The 22,325-nt window shown below is 59.5% G+C and overlaps 2 protein-coding genes across 5 annotated transcripts in view; both read right to left on the bottom strand.

Moving 5' to 3' along the window:
• Positions 1-518: 518 nt before the first annotated feature.
• FXYD6 (FXYD domain containing ion transport regulator 6) lies at positions 519-12,221 on the bottom strand. 3 transcript variants are annotated; one of them, XM_054803000.1, is made up of 8 exons: positions 11,769-12,221; positions 4,115-4,177; positions 3,839-3,877; positions 3,636-3,710; positions 3,463-3,499; positions 3,129-3,178; positions 2,966-3,008; positions 519-2,393 (listed from the first exon to the last, which is right to left on the bottom strand). In XM_054803000.1, exons 2-7 carry the CDS (start codon positions 4,170-4,172, stop codon positions 2,980-2,982), a joined length of 288 nt encoding a protein of 95 aa, XP_054658975.1. In that variant the 5' UTR covers positions 4,173-4,177; positions 11,769-12,221; the 3' UTR covers positions 519-2,393; positions 2,966-2,979. The 3 variants fall into 3 exon arrangements, with proteins under 3 accessions (XP_054658975.1, XP_054658974.1, XP_054658973.1); XM_054802999.1 differs by lacking the exon at positions 11,769-12,221 and adding an exon at positions 8,088-8,398; XM_054802998.1 differs by lacking the exon at positions 11,769-12,221 and adding an exon at positions 5,089-5,614.
• Positions 12,222-18,857: 6,636 nt separating this feature from the next.
• TMPRSS13 (transmembrane serine protease 13) overlaps positions 18,858-22,325 on the bottom strand; it is a 33,765-nt gene continuing 30,297 nt past the window's right edge. For both annotated transcript variants that reach the window (XM_054803134.1, XM_054803135.1), the window contains 6 exons: positions 21,955-22,114; positions 21,638-21,810; positions 21,066-21,164; positions 20,640-20,782; positions 20,338-20,490; positions 18,858-20,205 (listed from right to left, as the gene is read on the bottom strand). In XM_054803134.1, the coding sequence (XP_054659109.1) occupies positions 20,191-20,205; positions 20,338-20,490; positions 20,640-20,782; positions 21,066-21,164; positions 21,638-21,810; positions 21,955-22,114 (743 nt within the window). In that variant the 3' untranslated portion in view covers positions 18,858-20,190. The remainder of the gene's footprint in view (positions 20,206-20,337; positions 20,491-20,639; positions 20,783-21,065; positions 21,165-21,637; positions 21,811-21,954; positions 22,115-22,325) is intronic.

Genomic DNA, 22,325 nt, shown 5'->3' with positions numbered 1-22,325 from the left:
AGCATCTCCCTCGATTGGCACATCAACTGCCACGACACAGAAGCTCCCAAAAGGCCGAGGGACAAGGGGGTTCTGTGCCCGCGTCCCTCGGGGCTGTGGAGCCGGGCTCGCCGCTCACGCACTGCCTTCTCAGGGTCTCTGGCTATTGTTGAAACTGCTGCTGGCTGCAGGAAAGAGCACAGCAGGGAGGGGGCTTGGACAGCCCGCCGCTGCTAGCACAAAGCCCGTTTGTGCTGCCCGGGGGGTGCGCTGCCACTGCTCCCCTCCGCCCCAGCTGGCTGCCAGCGCTGCCCAGCACAGAGGGACAGCCTGCCAGCTCGCCCAGCCACCCTCCCCAGCAGGACTGGAGCCCACAGCCCCTGTCCCATTCCCCGCAGCCTTTCCCCCGAGCTCTGGAAATGCCACGGCCCTTGCGACGACGTAGCCAGGCACCCATAGAAATTACGTTTTATTCCTTTTTCCCCTTAGGTCACAGCCCAGAACACACCATTCCTTTACCACAGCAGCACACTTGCCTCTTTAAAAGGAAACACAATAGCTCAGTTTATTTTACAACAGTCAGGCTTTTGCCATTTCTACACACCACAGGGATTTCTTTGTTTCGTGTTAACACCGACGGCACACTACAGACACCACGGGCACTCCGACGTGGGACACGCACACAGCCGATGCTTGGGGGCTGGGCTCCACAGGGTCTGCTCTGCCCAAGGCTGCGGAGCAGCGTGGAGGCAGGAGGCGAGCAGAAATTTCTTCAATGGCCACGAAGGGAAAGGACAGGGTACTGGAGAGACCGTTCCTCTGCCTCACACAGATGGGACAGAGCCTGCTTCCCAGTGCCACCCAGGGATGCAAAGCACGCAGGGACAGAGCCCACGCTGGAGGCAGGGCCACTGCGGTGGGGTGGGCATAGAAGAAACCCCTCTCAAAACCAGCCCATAGGACAAGAACCTCTTCCCGGCACGCAGTGGGCACTCTGACATGTTTCCGCGCAGTCCCAGGGATCTCCCACTGCTGCCCACGCTGACCCTGCCTTGGCAAGCACCCACAACCCAGCCGGCGCTCCCCAGCCCCAGCTGAGGCCAGGGTTTTGCATGCCCATGGGCTTGGGGGAAGGGGGGTGAGACTCACAGGTTTGCCTCCGATCCACGAGCGGACACAAGGTGACGATGGACTCTGGGCTCAGCCCTTCTGGAGCTGGCACGTCGCCACCGTGCAAGCTCAGGCGTGCAAAGCCAGAACATGGCTCGCTGCTGCTCTGCGGTGAGAAGGGGCAGCTGGCATTGGGGGGGGGCTGATGACACATAACCGCCACGGGACGACACGCAGCACTGACGAGGGTCGCCGTGTCCCAGACCATGGCACAGGGAGCGACACAGCATCAGGAAGGGCAGGGAGCACCAGGAGGAAACACCGCTGCCCCTTCCCTGCCAGACACAAGCAAGGACAGGAGCTTTATCTCAGCCCGTGTTTCTCTTTAGCCCTCAGGGACCATTTAACCTGCCCACCTCTGTCTCGTGGGCAGGTAGAGCGTTGGCAAGGAGCTGCTTTGTCCTGGTTAGCAGGGTCACCGCTGCGCAGCTGCTCTTTCACAGTGTCACCGTGCTGGGGGATTTCACGGGCTTCTCTGCCACCGCAGCATTTCCTCACATTTATAACAGCATCCCACACAGACAGGTTGGTTTTAGCCAGGGACACAAATGGGCAGTGCTGAGCAGGCGAGAAAGGGGAGCTCCCTTCAGCCTTAAATCCAGCACCCCGGTACCACCACCTAGGGCAGTCAAGCTGCGGGATGTCCCTGCCTGACTCGCCCCCCACCGCGGCTGCCTTTGGGCTGGGGGCGCGCAGGAGGATTATTGCTGAAACGGCAACGCGCGGTCCATAGTCACGCCGGGCAGGCCCCCAAAACGCCACGGGACTGGTCCCTGAGCCCTGCCCAAAGCCAGCCGGGATGAACCACGAGCCTCTGGCTCCAGGCACGGGGAAGGGCGGGGGGATGCAGCAGGCTCCGTGCAACGCAGCCCACGCCACCCTGCCCTGTGGCTCCCCATCCTGGGCTTGGGAAATGGCCCAGAGGGGCAGCGCCTGCCAGTCATACACAGCCGGAATCATATGCACAGCACGAGAAAAGTGAAGAGAAAGTCACTATTACAACATCAGCAACGACTAGCCCTAGAGGTATGGTCATCTCACATCAACATTACACACCACTGGAGGCAGAGAGGACGGTGAGTGGAGTTTAGTCGGGTTAGTAAACAGAGAACCGGTGCTGAAGTACAGAGGGTAACACAGACAGCAGCTTCGCATCTCCTTAGGGGGACCTGTTGCTGCAATTTCAGTTTCCTCGCAGGCCACTGGCATCTGCGGTCCGAGCGTCTGTCCTCAGGTCTCTGGGTCTGCACGGGAAGGAGAGCAGCGAGTCAGGCTGGGAGCAGCACCGCTGCCTTTCCCTGCGTGGGGCTTGTCCACCAGCAGCACAAACTGCACTCCTGCCAGCACGGGCTCCAGACGTTCCCCCTCTCCGAAAGCGGGCCACAGCCCAGGAGCTCAGGGGAACTCCGACTGCAGGCGAGGAGCGAGACACCCCAGGGGACTTGTAAGAGGCCCTAAAAATAAAACTATTTTGGGGTGGAGGAGCACAAGGAAAGGAAATGTAACGCAAAGGAAAATCCGGACAGATGCTTCCTTTTCTTGCTGGGCCGCCTGGGGCTTGCCGAGTGCAGGACAGCCGGGACCATGCCAGCACTGCGTGTTTCCCTGTCACAGCCCCTACCAGTGCTCGCTCCTGCATCGTGCTGGGCATGCAGAGCTGCCCAGTCCCAGCAGACTGGTCTACTTGGTGCCCCATGGTCATCCCCCTACACAACCCCGGCTGCCCCCCGCTTCCTTCCCAGCGCTGAGGCTGTGACGGCCCTGGTGCAACCATCCACACTGGCTTGGGCCAGTCTGCAGCAGCCCTGGGACTCACCGCATGGCTCTTGTTCAGTTCTCTGCTTTCTGTGCTCCCGTTGCTGCAAAGGGAAGAGCAGAGCTGTTTCCAGCGCCTGCACAGAGCTCCGTGCTCCGCAGGCAGGCAACTGCAACGCAGCAGCGGTGGCACAGCACGCGTGGCACGGGACAGGCAACCTTACCGTTTGAGGTGATCAGGTTCTCAGCCTGAGCCTCCTCGTCCCCTGGAGCTCTGCAAGAAGAGGTGCACAGTGAGAGCGGCTGGGACCTGCACCCCGTCCCAGGGGGTGGGATGCCCAACAGCGCAGGAGCATGCTGAGGAACGTGCGCTGGGAGCATGCACAGCTGCTTTGCCACCCAGGAGCTCTGCAGCAGAGCATCCCTCGGCTTTGGGCTCCAGGCACCCGAGAGGGATGTTCAGAGAGTGCAGCCACTCTGCCAGCTGTGGGAAGGAGCCCAGGAAGAGCTGAGCAGGAGGCAGGGAGGCTCTCCAAGGGAGATGCTGCCCTCACTCACCTGGGCTTCTGGTTGAAACTGCACCTGCACCTCCTGCCTGCAAGGGGAGAGAAACGCCATGAGCGTGGCCAAAGTAGGAACGGGCCCCAGCCTTTCCTGATGGCCACCCCTTGCGAGAACAGCCCCCACTGTCCCGGCCCACATGCCCAGCACCCGCCTGGTCCCCAACTTACTGAGTATAAGGAGAATACCGACGGTGAACAGGACCACGGCAAAGACCAGCCCCCCGATCCTCAGGCTCTGGTAATCTGGGGGGAGGAGACACAGGGGCTCGATCCTGCTGGGCTCAGGGAAGGGGGCAGCCTCTTTTGCTCCCCACCGCACATGCAAGCACGTCCCTGCCAGCACATCCATCCCCGTGCACGCCGATGCTCACCATAGTGAAAGGGGTCCTCCTCCTTTCCCTGGGTGGCCACTGGAAATAAGCAGACAAGGGGTGTGAGGTGAGCGAGCCTCCCGGCTGAGCCCCTGCTGCCCCCCTGCCAGCGCAGGCACCCCGCTGCTCCCCACTGGGGCTGCAGGTTCCCAGGGCTGCTGCCCCACACCCCATTCCAGCCCCCTTGGATCGGAGGAGCAGCTGTCCTCCGGCACCCCGCAGCCTTTTCCCCGGGCCCCTGCCACCTCCTGCACGCGGGAAGCACTTGGCACCTACCGTCTGCCACGGCCGCGGGCACCAGCAGGGAGCACAGGAAGATCAGCACTGCCTCCATGGCTGCTGCGAGACAGGGGAGAAGCAGGCTCAGCACCTGGGCAGCGGATGGAGGGCACAGCGATGGGGCTGGGGCGCACAGGAGGGACTACAGGCAACCCGCACCTGACCGCGTAGGCAGGCAAGGCTGCACGGCCCTCACAGCCCACGCTGGGAGAAGGAGCCAGGCTGGCCCCAGGAAACACCTGGGGGCCTGGCCACGATAGCTGGTGCCATAGCTGCACCAGCCTGATGGGGACATGGCAGCTCACAGGCACGAAAGAGGGGAAGGGTTTGAGCAGACAGACAGACAGACAGACACATTTTGTGGGGTTCTGTGGTATATTTTCAACCACCTCTGCAGCGCTGCCTCTGCTCCTGGCACGGATCTCGGCACAGTCTCAAGGTTGCACTGCAGGCAATGGGGCCAGCACAAGGGCTGTGATCTCTCCATCAAGGTCAATACTGTGCCCTTCACCCAGAGCATACTTTAATTTGTCCCAATTAGCATAGCAATTACAGCACATTCCTACAATGAGGCCAGCAGCCCTGGTGGGACATGAGCTCACGGCCCCACTTGCCCCTCCCAGCTCCCCACGCTCACCTGCGGCAGCAAGGAGAGACCATAAATACCCCTCGGTGCCCCCTCACAGCTCAGCATGCCCCTGCCCCTTCACAAGCACCGACACACTGCCCTTGCGCAGGGGCACCCGGCCAGCGCACGGCTCCTTCTCAAGGGATGCCAGCCTGGGTGTAACAACGCCGCGGCTGGGCTGTGACACTCCCTGCCAGCTCGGGCTGGGGCTGCACGTCTCCACGCCTCAAGCTGCTGCTGCTGCTGCTGCACCCATTTGGGATGGTCACCCTTGCTGCTGGGACCAGCTCACACCAGGCACCGCTGCTCTGCAAAGGGAGGCCCCTGCCAGCACGCACGGTACCTATTAACCAGCCCTGTCCGAGCATCCTTTCTCCTCCTCCCGAGGGCGCAGGCAGAGGCCAGGGGAGCGGCTGCCCTCCGTCCTGCCAGCTGGCACAGGGCGCTGCGGACCCAGCCCCCCCTTCCCGCTGGGTGGATGCGTGCGGAGGTGCCTCTTGCCAGGAGGAGAGCGCTTGGCAGACGCGCCTCCTTCGACGGAGCGAACCGGGGGCTCAGGAGTGCAGAGGCAGGTTGGGTGCTGCCTCCCTGGCTGCCCGCAGCTCGCTCGCCCGCCCAGCTCTGCTTGTTTGTGTTTTGCTGCTGCCAGGCAGTCACTACGCGCCCCAAGGATAGGGATCGGTGGCCGTACATGGTGCGGGAGCGCAAAGAGGGCTTGCTGCTGGCGCAGGAGAGGGAGGGGGGTTATCGGGCACCCTGCACAGCACTGATAGCACCGAGTACTACAGAGCTGCTGCAGCTGCTGTGCTGGATTAGTGCCGATAAGAAAGGGGCCCTCTGCAGAGGAGGAATTCAGCTAGCTGACGGATGCAGATCCCCAGCCTCTCCAGAGCCTGACCTGATTCAGATGCAACCTCCATCCCAGCCCGCCCTGGCTGCCAGCAACGGGGGGAGGCAGCTCAGTTGCCCCAGGCTGGCTCCTGGAGGCACTAGGGTCCATCCTCCAGATCCTGCCACGGCCCCTCGTCCCAGTTTGTGCTGTGAAGGTGCCCAGGAAGGGCACACACGGAGTGGGCTCAGCAGTGCCCACCAGCCCACCAAAGCTGGCCCCAGCAGCGTTTCGCTCCACGGGTGGTCCCCAGCGCTGCCTGCGGGAGTCAGTTCCCATCGCGCCTGCGGAGGAAGCAGCCTCCAGCACCACGCTCGACCCCGCAAACACCGGGAGCACGTTTCCAGAACCCGATTTATTCATCATAACAAGTTGCGTCCCATGATAATTCACGTCCTCCCCTCCCCTGTCTTGTCATTTTGAAGTAAATGTGTTTTATCTGAACACTGGAGGGTTTAATTTCCCTTGCCTGCAGCTGCCGCTGCCATTGTGTAGTGCGGGGCTGCGCTGCCACGCCGCGCTGGAGCGTGCCTCTGCCTCCCTGTGCCCAGACAAGCCCCCTCGTTTGCTGAGGCACGTAATTCTGGATAATTACCAGGTCTTAGAAACACGTACAAAGAACCCAACAGCTGGTGATACAGTAACTTCTAGTTGCACATTCTCCTATGGCCTTTATCTATTTACTGCCGAGGCTGCCAGCACAAAATCAGTGTCATTACCCAATATGAGGGCGTTGTATGCGCACAAGGAGATGCAATACAGCACACGCCATTGCTAGATGAACGGTATTAATTGGCTCTTATAGCGTATTAATGATGCCTTTATTCTTTGAACAAATCATTCATCAGATTTTTACTGTTTCCTTTGTCACTATTTGACTACTATTGTAGCAGCAGCACAGTGACATCCCCTGGAGCACACACTTAGGAATTTTGCATTATTCACAACCGTCTGCCCTGAGCCCTGCCACCCCAGCCAAGGCTTGTGGGAACCCTCTCCGAGGGGCCGAGCTTTCCAGCCCGCAGCCCCGATGCACGCACAGGGGTGCCGGCCGGGCACGCTCACCCCACGCACGCTCCCCTCCCGCACCAGGCAGCCCCGGCACTTCTGAAGGCGGCATTTCTCACCCTGCGCCCCGCAGCCCTCAGCCTGAGTCACTCATCACGCGCCAGCCATCCACCCTCACACCTCTTCTATTTCGGGGTGCTCCCACTGACGCCTGGAAAGGTGCTATACAGCCCAGGACGGTCCTGCCTGCAATGGTAACAGTGTCTGACACGCAGGCCAGAGCTCCCAGCACGGCTTTGAAAATGCACGAGCCACGTTGCTGGCTTGCTGGGTGTGTTGCCAGTACTAACAAAAGTGAACGTCTCCCAGCTTCGGCACCCGCCAAAGGCTTCGCTCCCCACTCTCCCGCAGCCGCCGCCAGCCCTCCGCAGCCGCCCGAGGAAGCGGGCCAGCGCTGGGGCCCTGATCAGCCACAGACGTTGTTTCCAGTCCTCTGCTCAGCTTTTGGCTCCTTGCATTTAGTGCAGCAGAGTTCACTTTTTTTGCCAAGCCAAGCACACAGCACACATATGTTCTTTGTTTTTCTAACTCAATTCTCAAAATTCACACACTTCCGCACGCTAAAACTTCTCTCCGCACGAGTTAACCATCAGGATTGGCGGTATCCTTGCTAGAAAAACAAACACAGCATTCTGGAGTGCAAATGAGCCCAGTTCTCCTCCAAGGCAGCATATGCTTTGCGAAGCGCCACAGGTTTTTTGGGTTGTTTCAAGCTGGCCCACCCACTTTTTCCTGAAGCTGAAATAAAGTGAGAAGAGCAAACATTGCAAAGGCTTTGCTGTTTTCCCCGCTTGTGTCTTTAGACCGCAGTGTTCGAGGCACGAAGGTATCGCCTCCTGCCCTCCATTCACACTGAAACCAGCTGTGCCTTTGCACAAAAGCAGCGGAAAAATAACAGCTGCCCGATGAGCGACAGAGCCCCGTGCCCGGCCCCGCGGGCACAGCCTGCTCCTCGCCGCACTGTGCCGCTGGGCAGAAATCGCCCTGTTTTCTCCCCATTAGTGACAGAAAGTTTGCAGTCACCAAATCGAGCAGCCATACAAACCATGGGGAACAGGCGGTGCAGTGCACTTTGCATGCGACTTGAATCAAAACATGTTTTTTTCCTGTTAAAACTGCGAGATCTGTCTTAATATGGAGAGAGGCAGAGCAGCACAGGAAGCAGGGCAGTGGTGCCCAGAGCTCTCCTTTCCTCTCACCCCGACCCGACCTGCAGTTTTAAGAGGGAAAACCAAATAGTTACACACACCCCCATCCCCATCTGCATGGCTGAGCGAAAGCAGGTGCCAGGAGGAGGACATCAGGCATTTGGGAGAGGCTCCCAGGTGAAGGTGGCAACGACACAGACCGACAGAGTACGTGGAGTTTGCTGTTTGGGGGCTTACCTGTGCTTTCACTGAACCTCCCTCTGGCAGGATAGGGATGAGACCGGGCTGAGGGACTAACCCTGTGCCACACAGGCAGCCAGGGCTGGACCTGCCCCAGGGCACCCACACAGCCGCCCTCGCCCTGCACGCTGGCAGGGCCCTCTGCCCTGGGATGCCTTCCCTGCCCCGGGGCCAGCGGAGCCACCACAGCCGCAGCTGCCCCCTTGGTGCAGCCTGGCCCCTGTGGCCACCAGCCAGGGCCAGCAGCCCCTGGAGCAGCGCCCCAGGACAGGCGGCACCCGGCCGGGGCTCGGTCCCACCCTGCCCAGCGCAGCCAGCGGAAATGTCTTGTGGGGCTGCTCCCACGCAGGGGCTGCAGCTCGTCAGCGTGAGTGTGAGTCAGGGCTGGGCGGCAGCGCCACGGCCACCCTCACCACTCCCTCCCCAGCCTGCGCTTGGGCTTCAGGCAGCCGGAGCTGGGAGCCACCCATACCCACGCGGGCGCTGCTCACAGGCACCAGAGCTGGCCAGATGATTCACTGTCCTGCTTCCTCCCCGCCAAGCGCGTAGCCAACATGCTTTGCTCCATGCAAGGCACAGTCACAGCTCTCCCTCAGCCTCCTGCTTCTGGATAATCCCTCCTTGCAATTCTGGATGTTATTGGGTTAGCATGTGTGCGCGCATGGAGTGTGTGTGTGCGAGAGAGAAGCAGGGGGAAATCCTGGCAGACAGACCCAGTCCCTCCTGCCCAACGATTAACTCTTTGTAACACAGCAAATCATGCCAGAGCAAGGCAGGTAAATTTGTAACAGCGTTGAATCTTGAGGTCCCGTTTTCTTTTTCATTGTTTTGCATAGATCAGCCCTGTCAAGTCTCAACCATCACAGCATAACGCTGGGCAGTCTCCTCCTTCCGTCAGGAGTCCTCAGGGCATCTCCTGAAGATCAGACCTAGTTAAAATCTCTAGTTTCTGCGCAAAGCCCCCAAGACCGTGACAGCATTGCTCAGTTGCCTGGAGCACTTCAGAGTGTGCATGTGTGAATGGACATTTCCAGCTACGCATAGATGTGCTCTTCTGCCATTTCACATCAGCATCAATCTGGCTGTTAATGTGCCTGTTGTTGTGTCTCGTGTTCCTAAATGAGAGAAGGAGAGATTTCCAGCCCTTGCCATTCTGATACGGACGGCACTTCCCAAATCTGGTGCCAATTCAAAGGCTGACCGGATAGAAGACCATGTTTGGGGGATCTCCCCAAAGCACAGGATAGTCGAAGGAAACCCTCTCCAGGAGCCCCAGGAACTCAAACTTCAGCCCTGCTTCTGCTGAACGAGACTCATGTGCAGGCCCCCACGGACCAGCCCTGACCGCATCGATACTTGCAAGAACACACGATCACAGGGAATTGCTGAACACAGCTAAGCAAGGCTCAGAGCGCACCCTGTGCTGCATCTCTCCCCTGTACCCCAGCATTAAACTTGCCTCCTGCAGGGGTTCTTCCAGCCTCAGGCAATTGGCCCTAAAACATCACGGAGCTTTAGCCAAAGCTGCCTGGCCACATCTGGCTCACGCGCAGTCCCCGGCCCACCCCGACGATTCAAGTTTCCCCAAACAAGAAGCGGCAGGCGCGAAAGAGCGAGGCTAGCCCTTCATTTGCAGCAAACCTCCATCACAATGATTGCCGAGTTAATGGCCGCCTGGCAGCACCAGCTTCGGGAGAGCAGGCAGAGAACCCAGCCCTCAGCTCAGGGGAAGCAGTAAACACCACCACCACCTCCTACCAGGACTCTGCTACTCCTGTTCTCTCCTCGTTTGCTTAAGAGATAATTGGGTGCTGTAAACCTAACCAGTGCACCTGCCCAAACTGTCCTGTCCTGCGCCACACCCACCGCTCCCCAGCCATCGCTGCACGCTGGCTAAACCCCGAGCTCTGTGCGCTGCGCAGGGCACGGCCAGGCATCAGCACAACGGGAATCAAACAGGTCGGTGAAAGCAGAGGTTACCTGGCAGGTCCTGATGCAAGAGAAATCCAGATCACCAGAAAACACTGAAATAGCAGCATAAGAGAAGCCGTTTCAAGCTCCCATGTGTCCCGGGCTACCACAATACTGCCAGGCTCAGCAGAGCATCAAAGAGCGGACATTTTCTCCAGTCTCTCCTTTGCTGTCGCCATCAGTCACGACCACCGCCGAACACGAGGCAGAAGTCCCCGCCAGGTGCGGCCATTGCCCCTGCCAGCACTGCTGCGGCTGCATGCTGCGAGGAGGGACAGCCAGGTGGTACGGCCCCTCGGCAGGACGGCTCCGTGCTGCCCGGTGCAAGCCGTGCCTTCTCCATGCTTAGGCAGCATGGCGATACGACAGCCGTGGAGCTCAGTGGCTTCTTTACGCTTCGGAAACACACAAACAGCCCGAAAGGCAAACACAGGGGAACAACCAGACACAAAGCTGCCACTTTGCTGTGCTGGGGAGTCGTCCTCAACACTAAAGTCTAAACTCCTGACAAAACTGTGACTCTCCGTGATGTGTTACCTGCACAGATTAAGTTTCAAGGAGGCAGCTAAAATTCTGAGGCAAGCGTGAAACACAAGCTGGACGAGAAGAAGGTGCAGCCAGCCCCACACCTCAAAAGCACGGCAAAATTCTCTGGCAGGCCCGCAAGCACGCTCTAACAGGTGGCCTGGCTGTGCAGCAACTGCACTTTACGCTGGCAGCTTTCCCTCGCACGCTCCCCATCACTCCACCTCAGAGCCACGCTCCCGCTGCGTGCAGGCAGGGACTCTCTGGGCTTGCCTTCATTTCAAACTCTGAGTGAAACCACCCAGGGGACTACAAATCCCAACAGGACCCAACAGCACCTTGGAGCACCGCTGACATGGGTGCAGGGAACTGCTTCGAGTCCCAGTCAACACGCAGCTGTTCCCGAGAGGCTGCTCTTTCATGCTGCAAAGCTTATTCACATCCACACAAACCACCTGTCACTTTCCCTCCCACAGAAATATTCCTGCAAGATCTGAGTTCCACCACATGGACTCTGATATCTGTTTCTTTAGGAAACGTTAATTACACACCCCAAGAGACACGCTCTTCCTTTACTCTGGTACGCCTTCCCGGGATAAAGCGCTTGACTGTTTATGTATTGCTACGGTGTTACTAAAATATTTAACAACAGAAGCCAGAATGCTGCCAGATACTTGGAGGGGAGGATTACCTCCCTGTTCCCTGAGCTCCCCACACGCCACAGAGCCCAGCCAGCCTGGGGAGTACCAGGGGAAGCAGGGCGTGCCCCAGGTCTACCCACGGTGGTCTCCAGTGGGGACAGCTGGTCCGCCGGGGCATCCTTCCCAGCACGGGGGGCTGGTAACCAGGCAACGGCGGGATGAGGGAAACCATAGTACCCGGCGTTGCCATGGCAGCCGCCAGGGCCGGGGATGCGGGCGGCCCGAGGCGCAGGGCGATGCCCCGGGACACGGGACCAGCCCGGGCACCGCGGGGCGGGGGCCGTGCCGTGCCCCGGCGGCTTTCCCGGCGGAACCGGGCTGCGCCACGCCGCCACACGCCGGTACGCGGACCCCCGAGCCGAGCACCCCCGAGCCGCCCGGTGCCGGGCACGCCGTGGCAGGACACTCGAAGCCGGGCAGCCCGCCCCACCGCCCTTTCCCCAGGCAGCCGCGCCGGAGGCACCGCGTCGGCCGGACCCACCTGAGCTCGCCGGGCCGGGCCGGGCCGGGCGGCAGCGTCGGGCAGAGCGGAGCCGGAGCGGAGCGGGCTGGGCTGTCGCGCCCCGCTGCTCCGGGCGGTGCCGGGTGGGAACGGAGCGGAGCCGGAGCGGGGCGGGGCTGCCGCACAAAGGGGAGCGGGGCGGGGCGGGGCGGCGTCTGCCGCCGGCGGGGGGAGCTGGAAGCGCCCGGGGGAGCGCGGCCAGCCCGGCCCGGCCCGGCCCGCCCCAGCGCGGGGAGGGGGAGGGAGCGCTGCCCGGGGCGAGGGGCGAGCGAAGCTGGGTCCGCCGCTTCCCGAAAGCCCCGCGGAGGGCCGGGACACCGCCTGGGAGAAGGGGCTGGGGCGGGCTGGGAGCCGAGTGACCCGGCCCTCCGCCGCCGCCGCCCCCGGGCGTGCTCAGACAGCTCTGCCCCGATCGCCCAGCTGCACTTGGGGTCCGAGCGTGTGCGCGCTTCCTAGGGCGGTGGCGAGGCGTGGTTTGCTCTACATCATCAGGTGCTCTGAGATCCCCCGCGGCACGCCACGCCACGCCACGCCACGCTCCGTGCAGGGTGCAGCTGCGAAGGGGAAAGGCTTACACCGGGCTTTGAAACATCTCCTCCCGCACCAGAGAGCGGGCGCGGACTCTGCCCCACGTTGTGCACCTGGTGTGGAGGCAGTAGGCAAAACGGTGAGCAAGCAATAGACTGCCGGAGCTCCTCTGAGGCTAACAGAAAACCTACAAACGGGTAAACGCGGTGCAGAAGCTTTTCTTTCTTTCTCGCTGCCTCCCGAGAGCAGAAAGGCATAGCTGGGAAAGGGGATGCCACGCTGCCAGGCCAGGTGGCCCACTTCACAGGGCTTAAATCACGTCGCTCAGTCAGATCTCGGGGGCCAGCCAGGTCGGGCCAGCCGGGGAGGGGGCAGCAGGGGCACTTCCAGCCTGGCCTGGCTCAGTGGTGGTAGCACCAGGTGTGCTCAGGACCTGCTAACTGCATTGACTCCCCCAGATCTGCTAGCATTTAGCAGCTGCAGAAAAACAGACCCTTTGGGTTTTACCCAGAGCAGGTCAGAAATCAGCACACACTTCAGACAGTCAAGGCAAAATGCTAACAGAAGGGGGCTGGGCCCACTGCTGCTGTGAAAGAACGCCCTGTCACAGAGCTTTGTGGCAACTGACCAGTTTATTCCCGTCAAACAGCTGGGCACGTTGGGAGGAGCAAGATCCAAAAGTGAGATCCGTGTTCAATATAGTGCAGCCCAGTCCCCAGAGGGAACGTCTGTGCCTGGCGAGCTGCTTGTGGCCTGGGAGCAGCCTGGTCGCAGCCACAGCGGGGAGGGCAGCTGTGGTCCTGGGCTGCTTGGAGGTATCGAGGCGCCCAGGGCCACCACCCTGTGGCTGTAGGCATCTGCAGCCCAAGGGCAGTGAGCTGGGGGCTTGCCCCGAGCTCTGTGCAAACCGCAGCACCAAAACTGCTCTGTGGTATCCACACAAACCCAGAGCTTCCCAGAGCCTGGGCACTGTGTCAGATGGGCGGCTGAGGGAGCTGAGAGCACTGCTGGGCAGTAGCTGACTGCTGAGTACCACGGGGCACTGCTCCCTTTCAGGCCAGGCTGGCACACCCGTGTCTGCCTGGCTCCTGCTGCTGCTCTGGAGAGCCATTTCTTCTTGAAAAAACACCTTAGCAATGCTGTCACCACTGAACTGGTTCATCCCCTAATAACTCAAATGCATCTTAGATAGAAATCAGCCTCACGGACAATAATGACACATAGTCCATTGTATACTCACTTCCCAGTTTCCAGTAAAATATAAAAAGAAAATAAACCAGCACTGGCATTTCAAGGCAATTATTCAGAAGGGTCAAGAGATACAGACCAATGCAGAGGAGCTGGACAACATCAAGTCTCTTTAATGCATAGGGATAACATGATAAGGCTGTCAGTTACCCTACAGTGAGTGAGGCAGGGATCAAGCAGTCGTAATCAAGTTTCAGGCTTCTCTGACCTTACCCGGTCCTCAGCTGTTATTATCCACTGCACACAGTAAAAATATTCTGATGCCATGATCAAGCCCCTGGGGACTACAGCAAGCATGGTGGGTCTCTGCGGAGGCACAGACATAGAGCCCTCACGCAGGCAGCGGCTGGGACGCACGGCTGGCTGCGCTACGTGCTCTCCTTCCTTTAGTTCTTTACTTACAAATTTGCAAGGCGCTGCCCAAAGCAAGCAGAATCTGAAAAATTGGCAGCATAGCCTTTTTTCTGTACAAACTCAGGTAAAATAGAGGCCCCACTGTGAATGTAGTAAGTGAAGGGTTGGCTGTGCTACTCCCACAGACGGAAAGCAGCTCCAGCAGTTACTAATGGTAAACATCTGCTCCACAGAGCCAAGCTGCTGGAAAGAACGGTACCGAGTAACAGTTTCTTTTCTGGCAAAATTAGGCCAAATCTTTTGTGGTATATTGCAGGCTGGCAGCACTGAGGCCAGGCAGGCAGTGGTGATTTATGCTAATGAAGGGGCTGGGGTGATAGCCTCATGACATTTGGGTCCATGGGACCACTGCCAGTAGCTCCGTGATTTCATCTCGGTGTGTCATCTTACGCTGGAGCAGCCGTGGAGCAGGCATCTGCTCCCTGTGTTCTCGGGGCAGCGAGACCTGGCAGGGAGTAGGGAAAGGAGCTGCTTGCTCTCCAGAACTTTCCAGTTTTAAGGTCTTTCCTTTTTCTGTAATGCCAAGCTTGCAAATGTTTGCAAACTGCCCGTTCGGTGGCAACACAGCCCTCGGCCCGGTCAGGGGCACGGGAGAACCGAGCAGTGACAAAAGTTGTACATAGCCATGTGGCTGCATTTAACCCAATAATATCATCTTGCATCAGGCCTAGGTCATCCCTCGTGCTCTGAATTCCCCTGGGAGCAAATGACAAAGCAGCAGACTCTACTGAAGCTGCTGAGAACTGTATTCGCTAGTCGAGCACAGCCAGCGTGGATATTGCACAAGCTGAAGTTCAGTGACTCCATGCCAAGTGATGATGTTACTAACTGCAGAAGGGAACCAATCCGAAACTATGGGAAAAACATTTTTGTAGAGAAACATCATCTCTGAAACCATATAAACAAATCAGTTTTGACACAACAGAACAAAGAGCTATAAAAGGAGAGTTTGGGAAAAACACCACTAATGGGCGGTAATTCACATGGTGCCCGCCAGACTGTATTTTTGTAATTTATACTCCTTGGGGACACTGGCCTATGATTTCCAAAGCACAGAGGAATATGGAAACAGCCCGGCCAGACGTGGGGCCACACTCAGCACCCCTCGGCTTGGAAGATGCCCTCGAGCAGTACGCAGCCAAGCAAGGCACAGCTTGCTGGGGGTGTTTGCCTGCTCTGGGCTGTTCCCCCACAGACAGGACCTGCCAAAAACACACACGAGGGACAGCAGCACCACAGCTGGGAGCCGCCCAGAAAGACATCAGCAAAATGAACTGCATTAACCCAGACTCCAGTGTCGCCTCCTCCCTTGGCTCCCGACTAGCTGGACACGGGAAAGGCGGTTCCATGCAAGAGAGGAGCCAAAGCAGAGGCAAACCCCACACCCAGCGGGGCCCTGCACAAAGCAGAGCTGCGAGGGGAGGGCAGGGAAAGGCATCGCCCTCGGGGTGCCTGCCCCTTGCTCAGGGTGCCAAGCACAGGGTGCTTTGCATGAGCTGCAGGCGACAGCCTGGGCCTGTCCTGGGAGGCTCCTCGGGGCTGTGCTGCCCCAGGGGCTATGGGCACCAGGACCTTTTCGCTCAAATGCTCCAAGAGCGGAGGCAAAGCGGTGTCCAAGACATCTGCTTCATCTGCACAGCGTTGGCTTCGGAAACAGCAGAGCACAACAGCCGTGGCCAGGCAGCTTCACAAGAAACTAATCGGTTCTAATCTGGTTAGAAAACTTCAGCCCTTGGGAAAACACAGCGTGCCTTTCAGTGGGTCTGGGAGGAGGGACCACTGGGAGTTAGGTTTAGAAGAAATAAATTGCATTCGTATTAGGGACTGAAATAATTTCTCTGCTTTAGGAGAGTATTTCAGAGAGCAGAAGAGCAATAACCTCTGAGGAGGTGAAATCCACAGCAGAGGAGCTGGTCCTCCATGCACTGAAATGGCACTGTTACCAGGAACGTAGTTGCAGCAAGATCACCTCTTAGGAGGTTCCATTTTTTGTTTTATTCTTTCTCAAAAGATCTGTTTCTTCACCATGCCATCTCAGACAGCAATAAAACGTTATGAGCTGCCGCTCTGTGGTGCGCACTACGACTTTTATGTGCAGAAACCCTGAGATCCCAGAGAGCCTTTGGACAAACGTAAACTGGGTCAGTGACTTAAGACCCACTGAATTCACAATTTAATCAAACCAGCATAAAACAGGGAAGTCATGCCAGGCCCCTACTCTTACTCCATCTCAATTGCTTTTGTTTGTCAAAAAAACCATTGCCTTCACCGCTGCAGAGGCAGGCTGCTCAACTGTAAGATGCGGTGCCTCCGTGTGCCCAGGAGCAAGACCCCCATTCCTCCCCGGTGTCTCTCAGGTGACCAGGGGCAGAGGTGGCACTTAGCCCCTAACACAGGGCTGGGTCACCCGCATCAGTAGCCCGTATCCTGCTCTGGCAGGTCCCTGGTTACGGGAGGAAAGCCTCCACCCTGCAGCCACAGCTGTTCCTCTGCCGCCTCCAAGCAGGACATGCAAACAGGTGGCAGAGCAGTGCCACCGAGGCGCCCGAGCCGACGCCAGCCACATGGCTGGCAGCACCGGACGCGGCACACTGGCCAGGCCAGGAACACTCTCGCACCAGCGCTGCTGCTTCGCCGAGGTCAGTGCCCTGCAGCTCCGCAAAGCCACTGCCCGGGGGGTACAGCAAGGGGAGGCTGGTGGCTTTGCAGCCAGCTGCAGGTGAGGCACCGGCCTCCCCAAGTCACCTGCTCTCCCGAAGAGCCCCGAGGGGCACCCGAGCACCCCGTCCTGGGAAGGACACCTTGGGCTCACTGGCCAGCAGAGCAGCTGAGCCCATGCAGGCAGCAGTGCCTGCCTGCCACTGCCAGCACAGCAGCCCCACCTTGCACACCCCAACCGAATGACCACTGCAGCAGGTTTGTCCCGGGCCCTTTTCACACTTCTATCTTTAGATGCAGCTTTCAGTGCTATTCTAGCAATGCCAGCTGTGTCAGTGCCCAGCAAAGCTTCTGTTCTGGCTCAGTGTTTTCCCAGCTGAGCAGCACCCCTGAGTCACACCCCCCCCAGTGAGGCTCTGCTCGCTCTCCTGCTGCTGCCGTTAATCCTGCACTTTCTAGCAGCTCACTGCCCCATTAACAGCAGGAGCCTGAGCGGGCTGGGGTTTGCACCACAGCTACAAGGTCCCACTCCAGCCTGAGCTACGTGTGGCTTATTGCCAGCAGCAGGTTATTCCCGCCTAAACTCACCGAGCAGCAGACATTACAAAGTGAAAACAGTCCCTTGGCCTCTGCACCCCCCTTCACAGGAGGCTTGCCGCACGCTGTGGGAGGTTTCTAGGTTGACTTCTTTGAAAAGCTATTTGAGGTCAGGCTGACTCAATGTTTCCCAAAAGGCAACAACTCTTATTGTTTCGGTGCAGGTCTAGAGCAGCTGCCGAGCACCACCCTGCGAGCTGCAGCCTGCTCCCAGTCCCAGGGACAGGTAGGTGGCTTCTGCACACACAGAGCCAGACTAGACCTGCTATCCCAAAATTCAAATGCAAACCCGCAGCTCTCTGCCTGCAGATTAAACTTTTCCACAGCAGGTGGCCAGTTCTGGGAACCCAGGAGATGCTCCCAGGAGGTGAGGAGGGGACGTGCCTGCAGCAGCCCACGCACCCTGAGAATTTCTCATCTTGACTTTGCATGTAGCCTCTGCATCTCCCGAGCCTGTGTGCAGTTGGAGTCGGCAGTCTCCAGCATGCTTATGGGAAATGAGTCTTCCCAGTCCACAGAGAGCTAGGTGGCCCTGCTGTAAGTGACATGGGTCAGAAACCAGACTGCCTGGCCCATGCAAAGTCCACTACTCACATCATCTGGGGAACCGATGTTTCCATTTCCTCTGCAGGACACACTAGACACCACAGCGCTGAGCCTTCTGCTCGGGGTTTGCCACCCCCATGCCACACCAACCGCCTTCCTGAGGAGGGAGCGGCAGGCTGCAGTGGGTGGCCGTCATGCTCCTGTGCTGGGGAGAGAAGGGGCCACTGCGGCTGGAGCTAGCAGAGACAGACTCATGAGGCAGTTTTGGACTGTTTCAAAGAGAGCAAGTGAGCTCCCCAAAGCACCGATCCCTCCTTTAATGCTTCCGGCTGCAAGAAGACGGGTTACAAAGAACCAGTGCAAGTAACCTTTCCTGCTCCTGAGGAAAATTCAAGGCTAAACACTCATTACTGCCATTTCTCTAACATGGGGCAATTGTACAGGCTATGAAGCCTTCTCAGGAAAGCATTTTAGTCTGGTCCACAGCATTCACAAGCCGAATTTTGATACAGCTCTCCCCTGGACTCACACCCATGGATTCTCCCCAGGAGGCTCTGCCCCCACACCGCCCCCCATGCCTACGTTACCTCCATCACTGAGCATCTACTGCCAAGCCCCCGTAAGACCTAAACCACCCCCTTTCTTCCAGTCACGTGCAGTAACTCAGAGGGTGAAGGGGAGGAAGGGCTTTTGCAAAAGCCACTCCATCACATGCGCCCATACAAGCGGCAATGGCCAGAGAGCAGCTCAGAAGCGGGTATGCACTGGGGTGCTGAGCACATCCTGCAGGCTGCACGGGGGCACACAGCTGCAACACGCCCCCCCCTTCTCACTGCACACCAGTCGCATGGGCCCACCACAGCACACATGGCCTTGCTGCCAGGGCCAAAGAATCACGAGGAGGGGGACAGCCCTGGAGCATCATAGCACGGTCACCAGCCAGGGCCGTGCCCAGGGCCCAGTGCAGAGCCCAGGGTGGGGGGCAGAGATCTCCCCGCTCCCTGGGGCTCCCTTGGTACCTGGGCACTAGGGCTCAACGGCTTCCTTTCCAGCCAGTTCAAGAGAGTCGTGTCCACGTGGAGCACTACCAAAACATTTATTGAGAAGAGTGTGGGGTGGCCAGGCTCCCCAGGACCCCTCTGCAGCTGACCACGTGCCTGGGGAAGGAGTGCAGCCTTGGCAAGGGGCAGCCAGCCTCTGCTCACCCCACAGGAGCTCGCACTGCCAACCTGGGGATCTCCTGTAGCACCTTGTATGCCTCCAAGCATCCGCAGGGAGATGTGGGCACTTGTTTCCTTGGGGGGAAATGTGTCCCCGCTCTGGCGTGGCCAGGGAGGTAAGGCTGGCTACGCAATCCCTGCGTGCTCAGCAGCCGGAGGGAGGAGGAAGCAATCCACTGAACAAACAGCTGTGAGATCCGGGGGCTGGCTCACACTGCCTGGGAGGGGTGGCTGGCCTGCATCACGCTCTGCCTTGGCCTTTGGCTGCTGCTGACTTCTGTCACACCTCCCGCAGCCACCCCCGGAGTGCAGACCTGCCCCACGCCACTGCCGAAATCCTCATCAGAGCAGGTAGGGGGGACGAAGACCAGCTGCACGCAGTCCTGGGAGCGAGTGCTTGCTCAGACCATATCCACAGCATGGAAAAATAAACAAACGGGTATTTCTGTCATGGGGAGAAACATCATTTAAAAGGCACTTCCTAATCCTATCTGCAAATGCAAGAGCAACTACTGCTCCTCCCAGATGGTGGTGTAGCTGCGCCCTGGGGCTCAGCCCTCCCGGGACAAAGCAGGGAGCGTGGCCTCGCAGGTCAGGGCGGCGTGGCACAGAGCTGCACCATGCTGGCTGAGCCCCATCCCACACCCCAAGGCAGCATAGCTGCAACCTGGCAGCAGCGTGCAAAGGAGAGTGCTCCCTCGCCATGGGCACCCCACAGCTTTTCTGCTTCTCCCTTCCATCCGCCACCTCCACTGGATCTATGGGCAGTGCTAGAAGCCCCTTGCCCACCGAGTGTGCCGCAGTCCTGCCAGGAAGCACTTGCGACACCCCCCATCCGGACACGTCTATTTACATGATAAGAACCACGGTCACAGGGCGAGGAAGTGCCCCCCAGCCGGCACGGCCAGCCACCGGCACAGGCTGCTGCCCCCTGCGCGCTGCCAGGCTGGGGCTGGCCGGGTGCTCTGCCCAGCTGCTGCCGGACCACCTCCCTTGCACTGGGCAAGGGCAGAGTCACTTTGCAGGCGCCGTATTTTCAGAGGCTGGGGGCAGCAATGGGTCCCTGGCTGTGCGGACAGTCCAGGGATAGGTGGGGGGATGTGCTGGAAGCATCGTGCCCTGGCAGCAACCAAGGGCAGGGGCCCGCGCCGGCTGGAGAGGCACAGCCCAGGCAAGCGTCCATCCCAGTCTTAGTCGTTCTCGCTCTGCAAGGGAGAGAGGGGAGAGCAAGGGTGAGGTGCCAGGGGCTGGGCCGGGGGGATACTGCCCCTCTCAACGCATCCATGGCCACCTGATAAGTCTCTCTGCCCAAGCACAGCCCTGCCGTGCCACCTCACCTCCATTTTGCTGTATATCCAGCTGAGGAGCTTTGTCACACGAGTGTAAACACCAGGCTTGTTCTTCTGGCCACATCCTGTCCCCCAGCTCGTCACCCCAGCCACATACCAGCGGCCATTGTCCTCACAAACCAGGGGCCCTCCGCTGTCACCCTGACACAGAGGGGCAGAGCGGTGAGGAGAGGAGACAGGAGACGCCCCTCTGCTGGTACCCAGCCAGGGGACACCAGCATGTGGGAAAAGCGGGCAGCCCTGCCGGTCCCGTGCCACCTTGCCTGGCAGGGACCGTGCCCCCGGCTCACCTGGCACGCATCTTTCCCTCCCTGCAGGTACCCGGCACACATCATCCGTGGGGTCAGGTAGCCCTCGTACACCTTGTCGCTGTTACAGATCTTGTAGTCAATCAGCTTCACCTCGGCCTCCCGCAGCTTCGGGGACGTGTTATCTGCAAGGCAGGAGGAGGCGTGGGGCAGGGTGGGCCTCGTCCCCCCACTGCCCCCGGGCCCCTCCGCAGCACCAGATGTTTCCGCAGCAGTGAGGGAGGAAGCTGGTATGTCTTGCGGGTCTTATTTCTGCAGAGCCAGGAGGGCAACTGCTAGGAGTCACCCCTGTGGGAACAGCTCTCGAACGCAGCAGCAGAGCCACGCTCGCTCCTCTCACGCGCTGTGCTCTCAGGTCAGGCCGCAGCACGCAGGAGCTGCCTGCGGAGACCCGGCGTCCTCCCTCACCTTCGTTCTCCCTGGTCTTCCCAAAGCCAGTGATGAAGCAGGACCTGCCGGTCTGGAATCGCTGGCCATACATGGGGAGGCAGGCTGGGCGAACCTGAGCTGGAGGGAGACACGGTGGAAACCAGGTGAGGAGAGAGGGATGAGTCACCCAGGAGCAAAATAGCCACTGTAGTCACCAGCCCCACGGCTAGGGAGGAGCGGGGCATGCAGGAAAGGCTCCCCTCTGCGCCCACCCAGGCAGGGTCTCTGCCAGCCCCCCCGCCACACTGCCCACACGGGGCACAGCGAGCAGCACAATGCCGGCTGCACAGCCGAGCCCACGGCTGCATGTGCACTGACCGGGCCCCGCCAGGGGAGGATGGGCCAGTTCCCGACCACGGGACACGCAGGGGAAAGTGGTGTGGCCACAGCAGAGCGGGATGCTCCAGCTGGCAGCAGCCCTGTGCAGCCCAGGGGATGGCTCCAAGGGGACCCGAGCTGCCTCTTGCCCATCCCCAGGCTCGCTCTGTCCTCCCCAAACACCAGCCCCAGCCAAGCCCAGCCCTGTGGCACAGCAAGCTGAGAGGCCTCACCTGAGAGCGTCAGCGGCCTGGAGAGCTTCATGAGCGCAATATCATAGTCATCATGATCATCGCTGTAGTTGGAGTTGATGATGACCTGGGAGACAGGGATGCCCTCTGCACGCTGCTTCAGGTCCGAGACCCCACCATACACCTTCCAGTCGTCAAGGATCTTCATGCTGTTCCTGGGCACGGAGAGATGGGGGCAGCAAGGAGTGAGATGCAGGGTGCGGGGCTGGACTGAGCGCCTGCGCAAGGGCTGCCAGCTGCAGCCAGTGCCCCCGGGCTGGACAGCAGCACTGCAGGCAGCTGCCTGCAGCAGCACTCACATGAAGAAGCAGTGGGCTGCTGTGAGGACCCACTGCGCGTCGATGATGGTGCCGCCGCAGATGTGGATAGGCCCGTACTGCACGCTGACTTGCCAGGGCCATTTGCTCACGGAGGTTTCCTTTCCTCCAATGATCCGGCCAGAAATCCTCTGCCCGCAGGCTGGAGGGGAGAGCAGGGCTGAGTGAAGGGCTGAGAGAGGAGGCAAGCCCAGAGGGGGATGTGCACAACGTCCCCACCACCCGCAGGCACCAGCGGTGCTCAGTACGTTCGTAGGGGCCGGTGGAGACCATGGGAATACAACCTTCGTAGTTTTCTATTACCCAGAAAGTTTGCTGGAAAACGCCCTATTTGCCCAACCCTGTGCAAAGAA

This window comes from Grus americana, chromosome 24 (assembly GCF_028858705.1).
Source record: "Grus americana isolate bGruAme1 chromosome 24, bGruAme1.mat, whole genome shotgun sequence".
In the NCBI taxonomy this organism is placed as follows: domain Eukaryota; kingdom Metazoa; phylum Chordata; class Aves; order Gruiformes; family Gruidae; genus Grus; species Grus americana.
The sequence above is the reverse complement of the archived record's forward strand: the minus strand, read 5'-3'. Positions and strand labels throughout refer to the sequence as shown.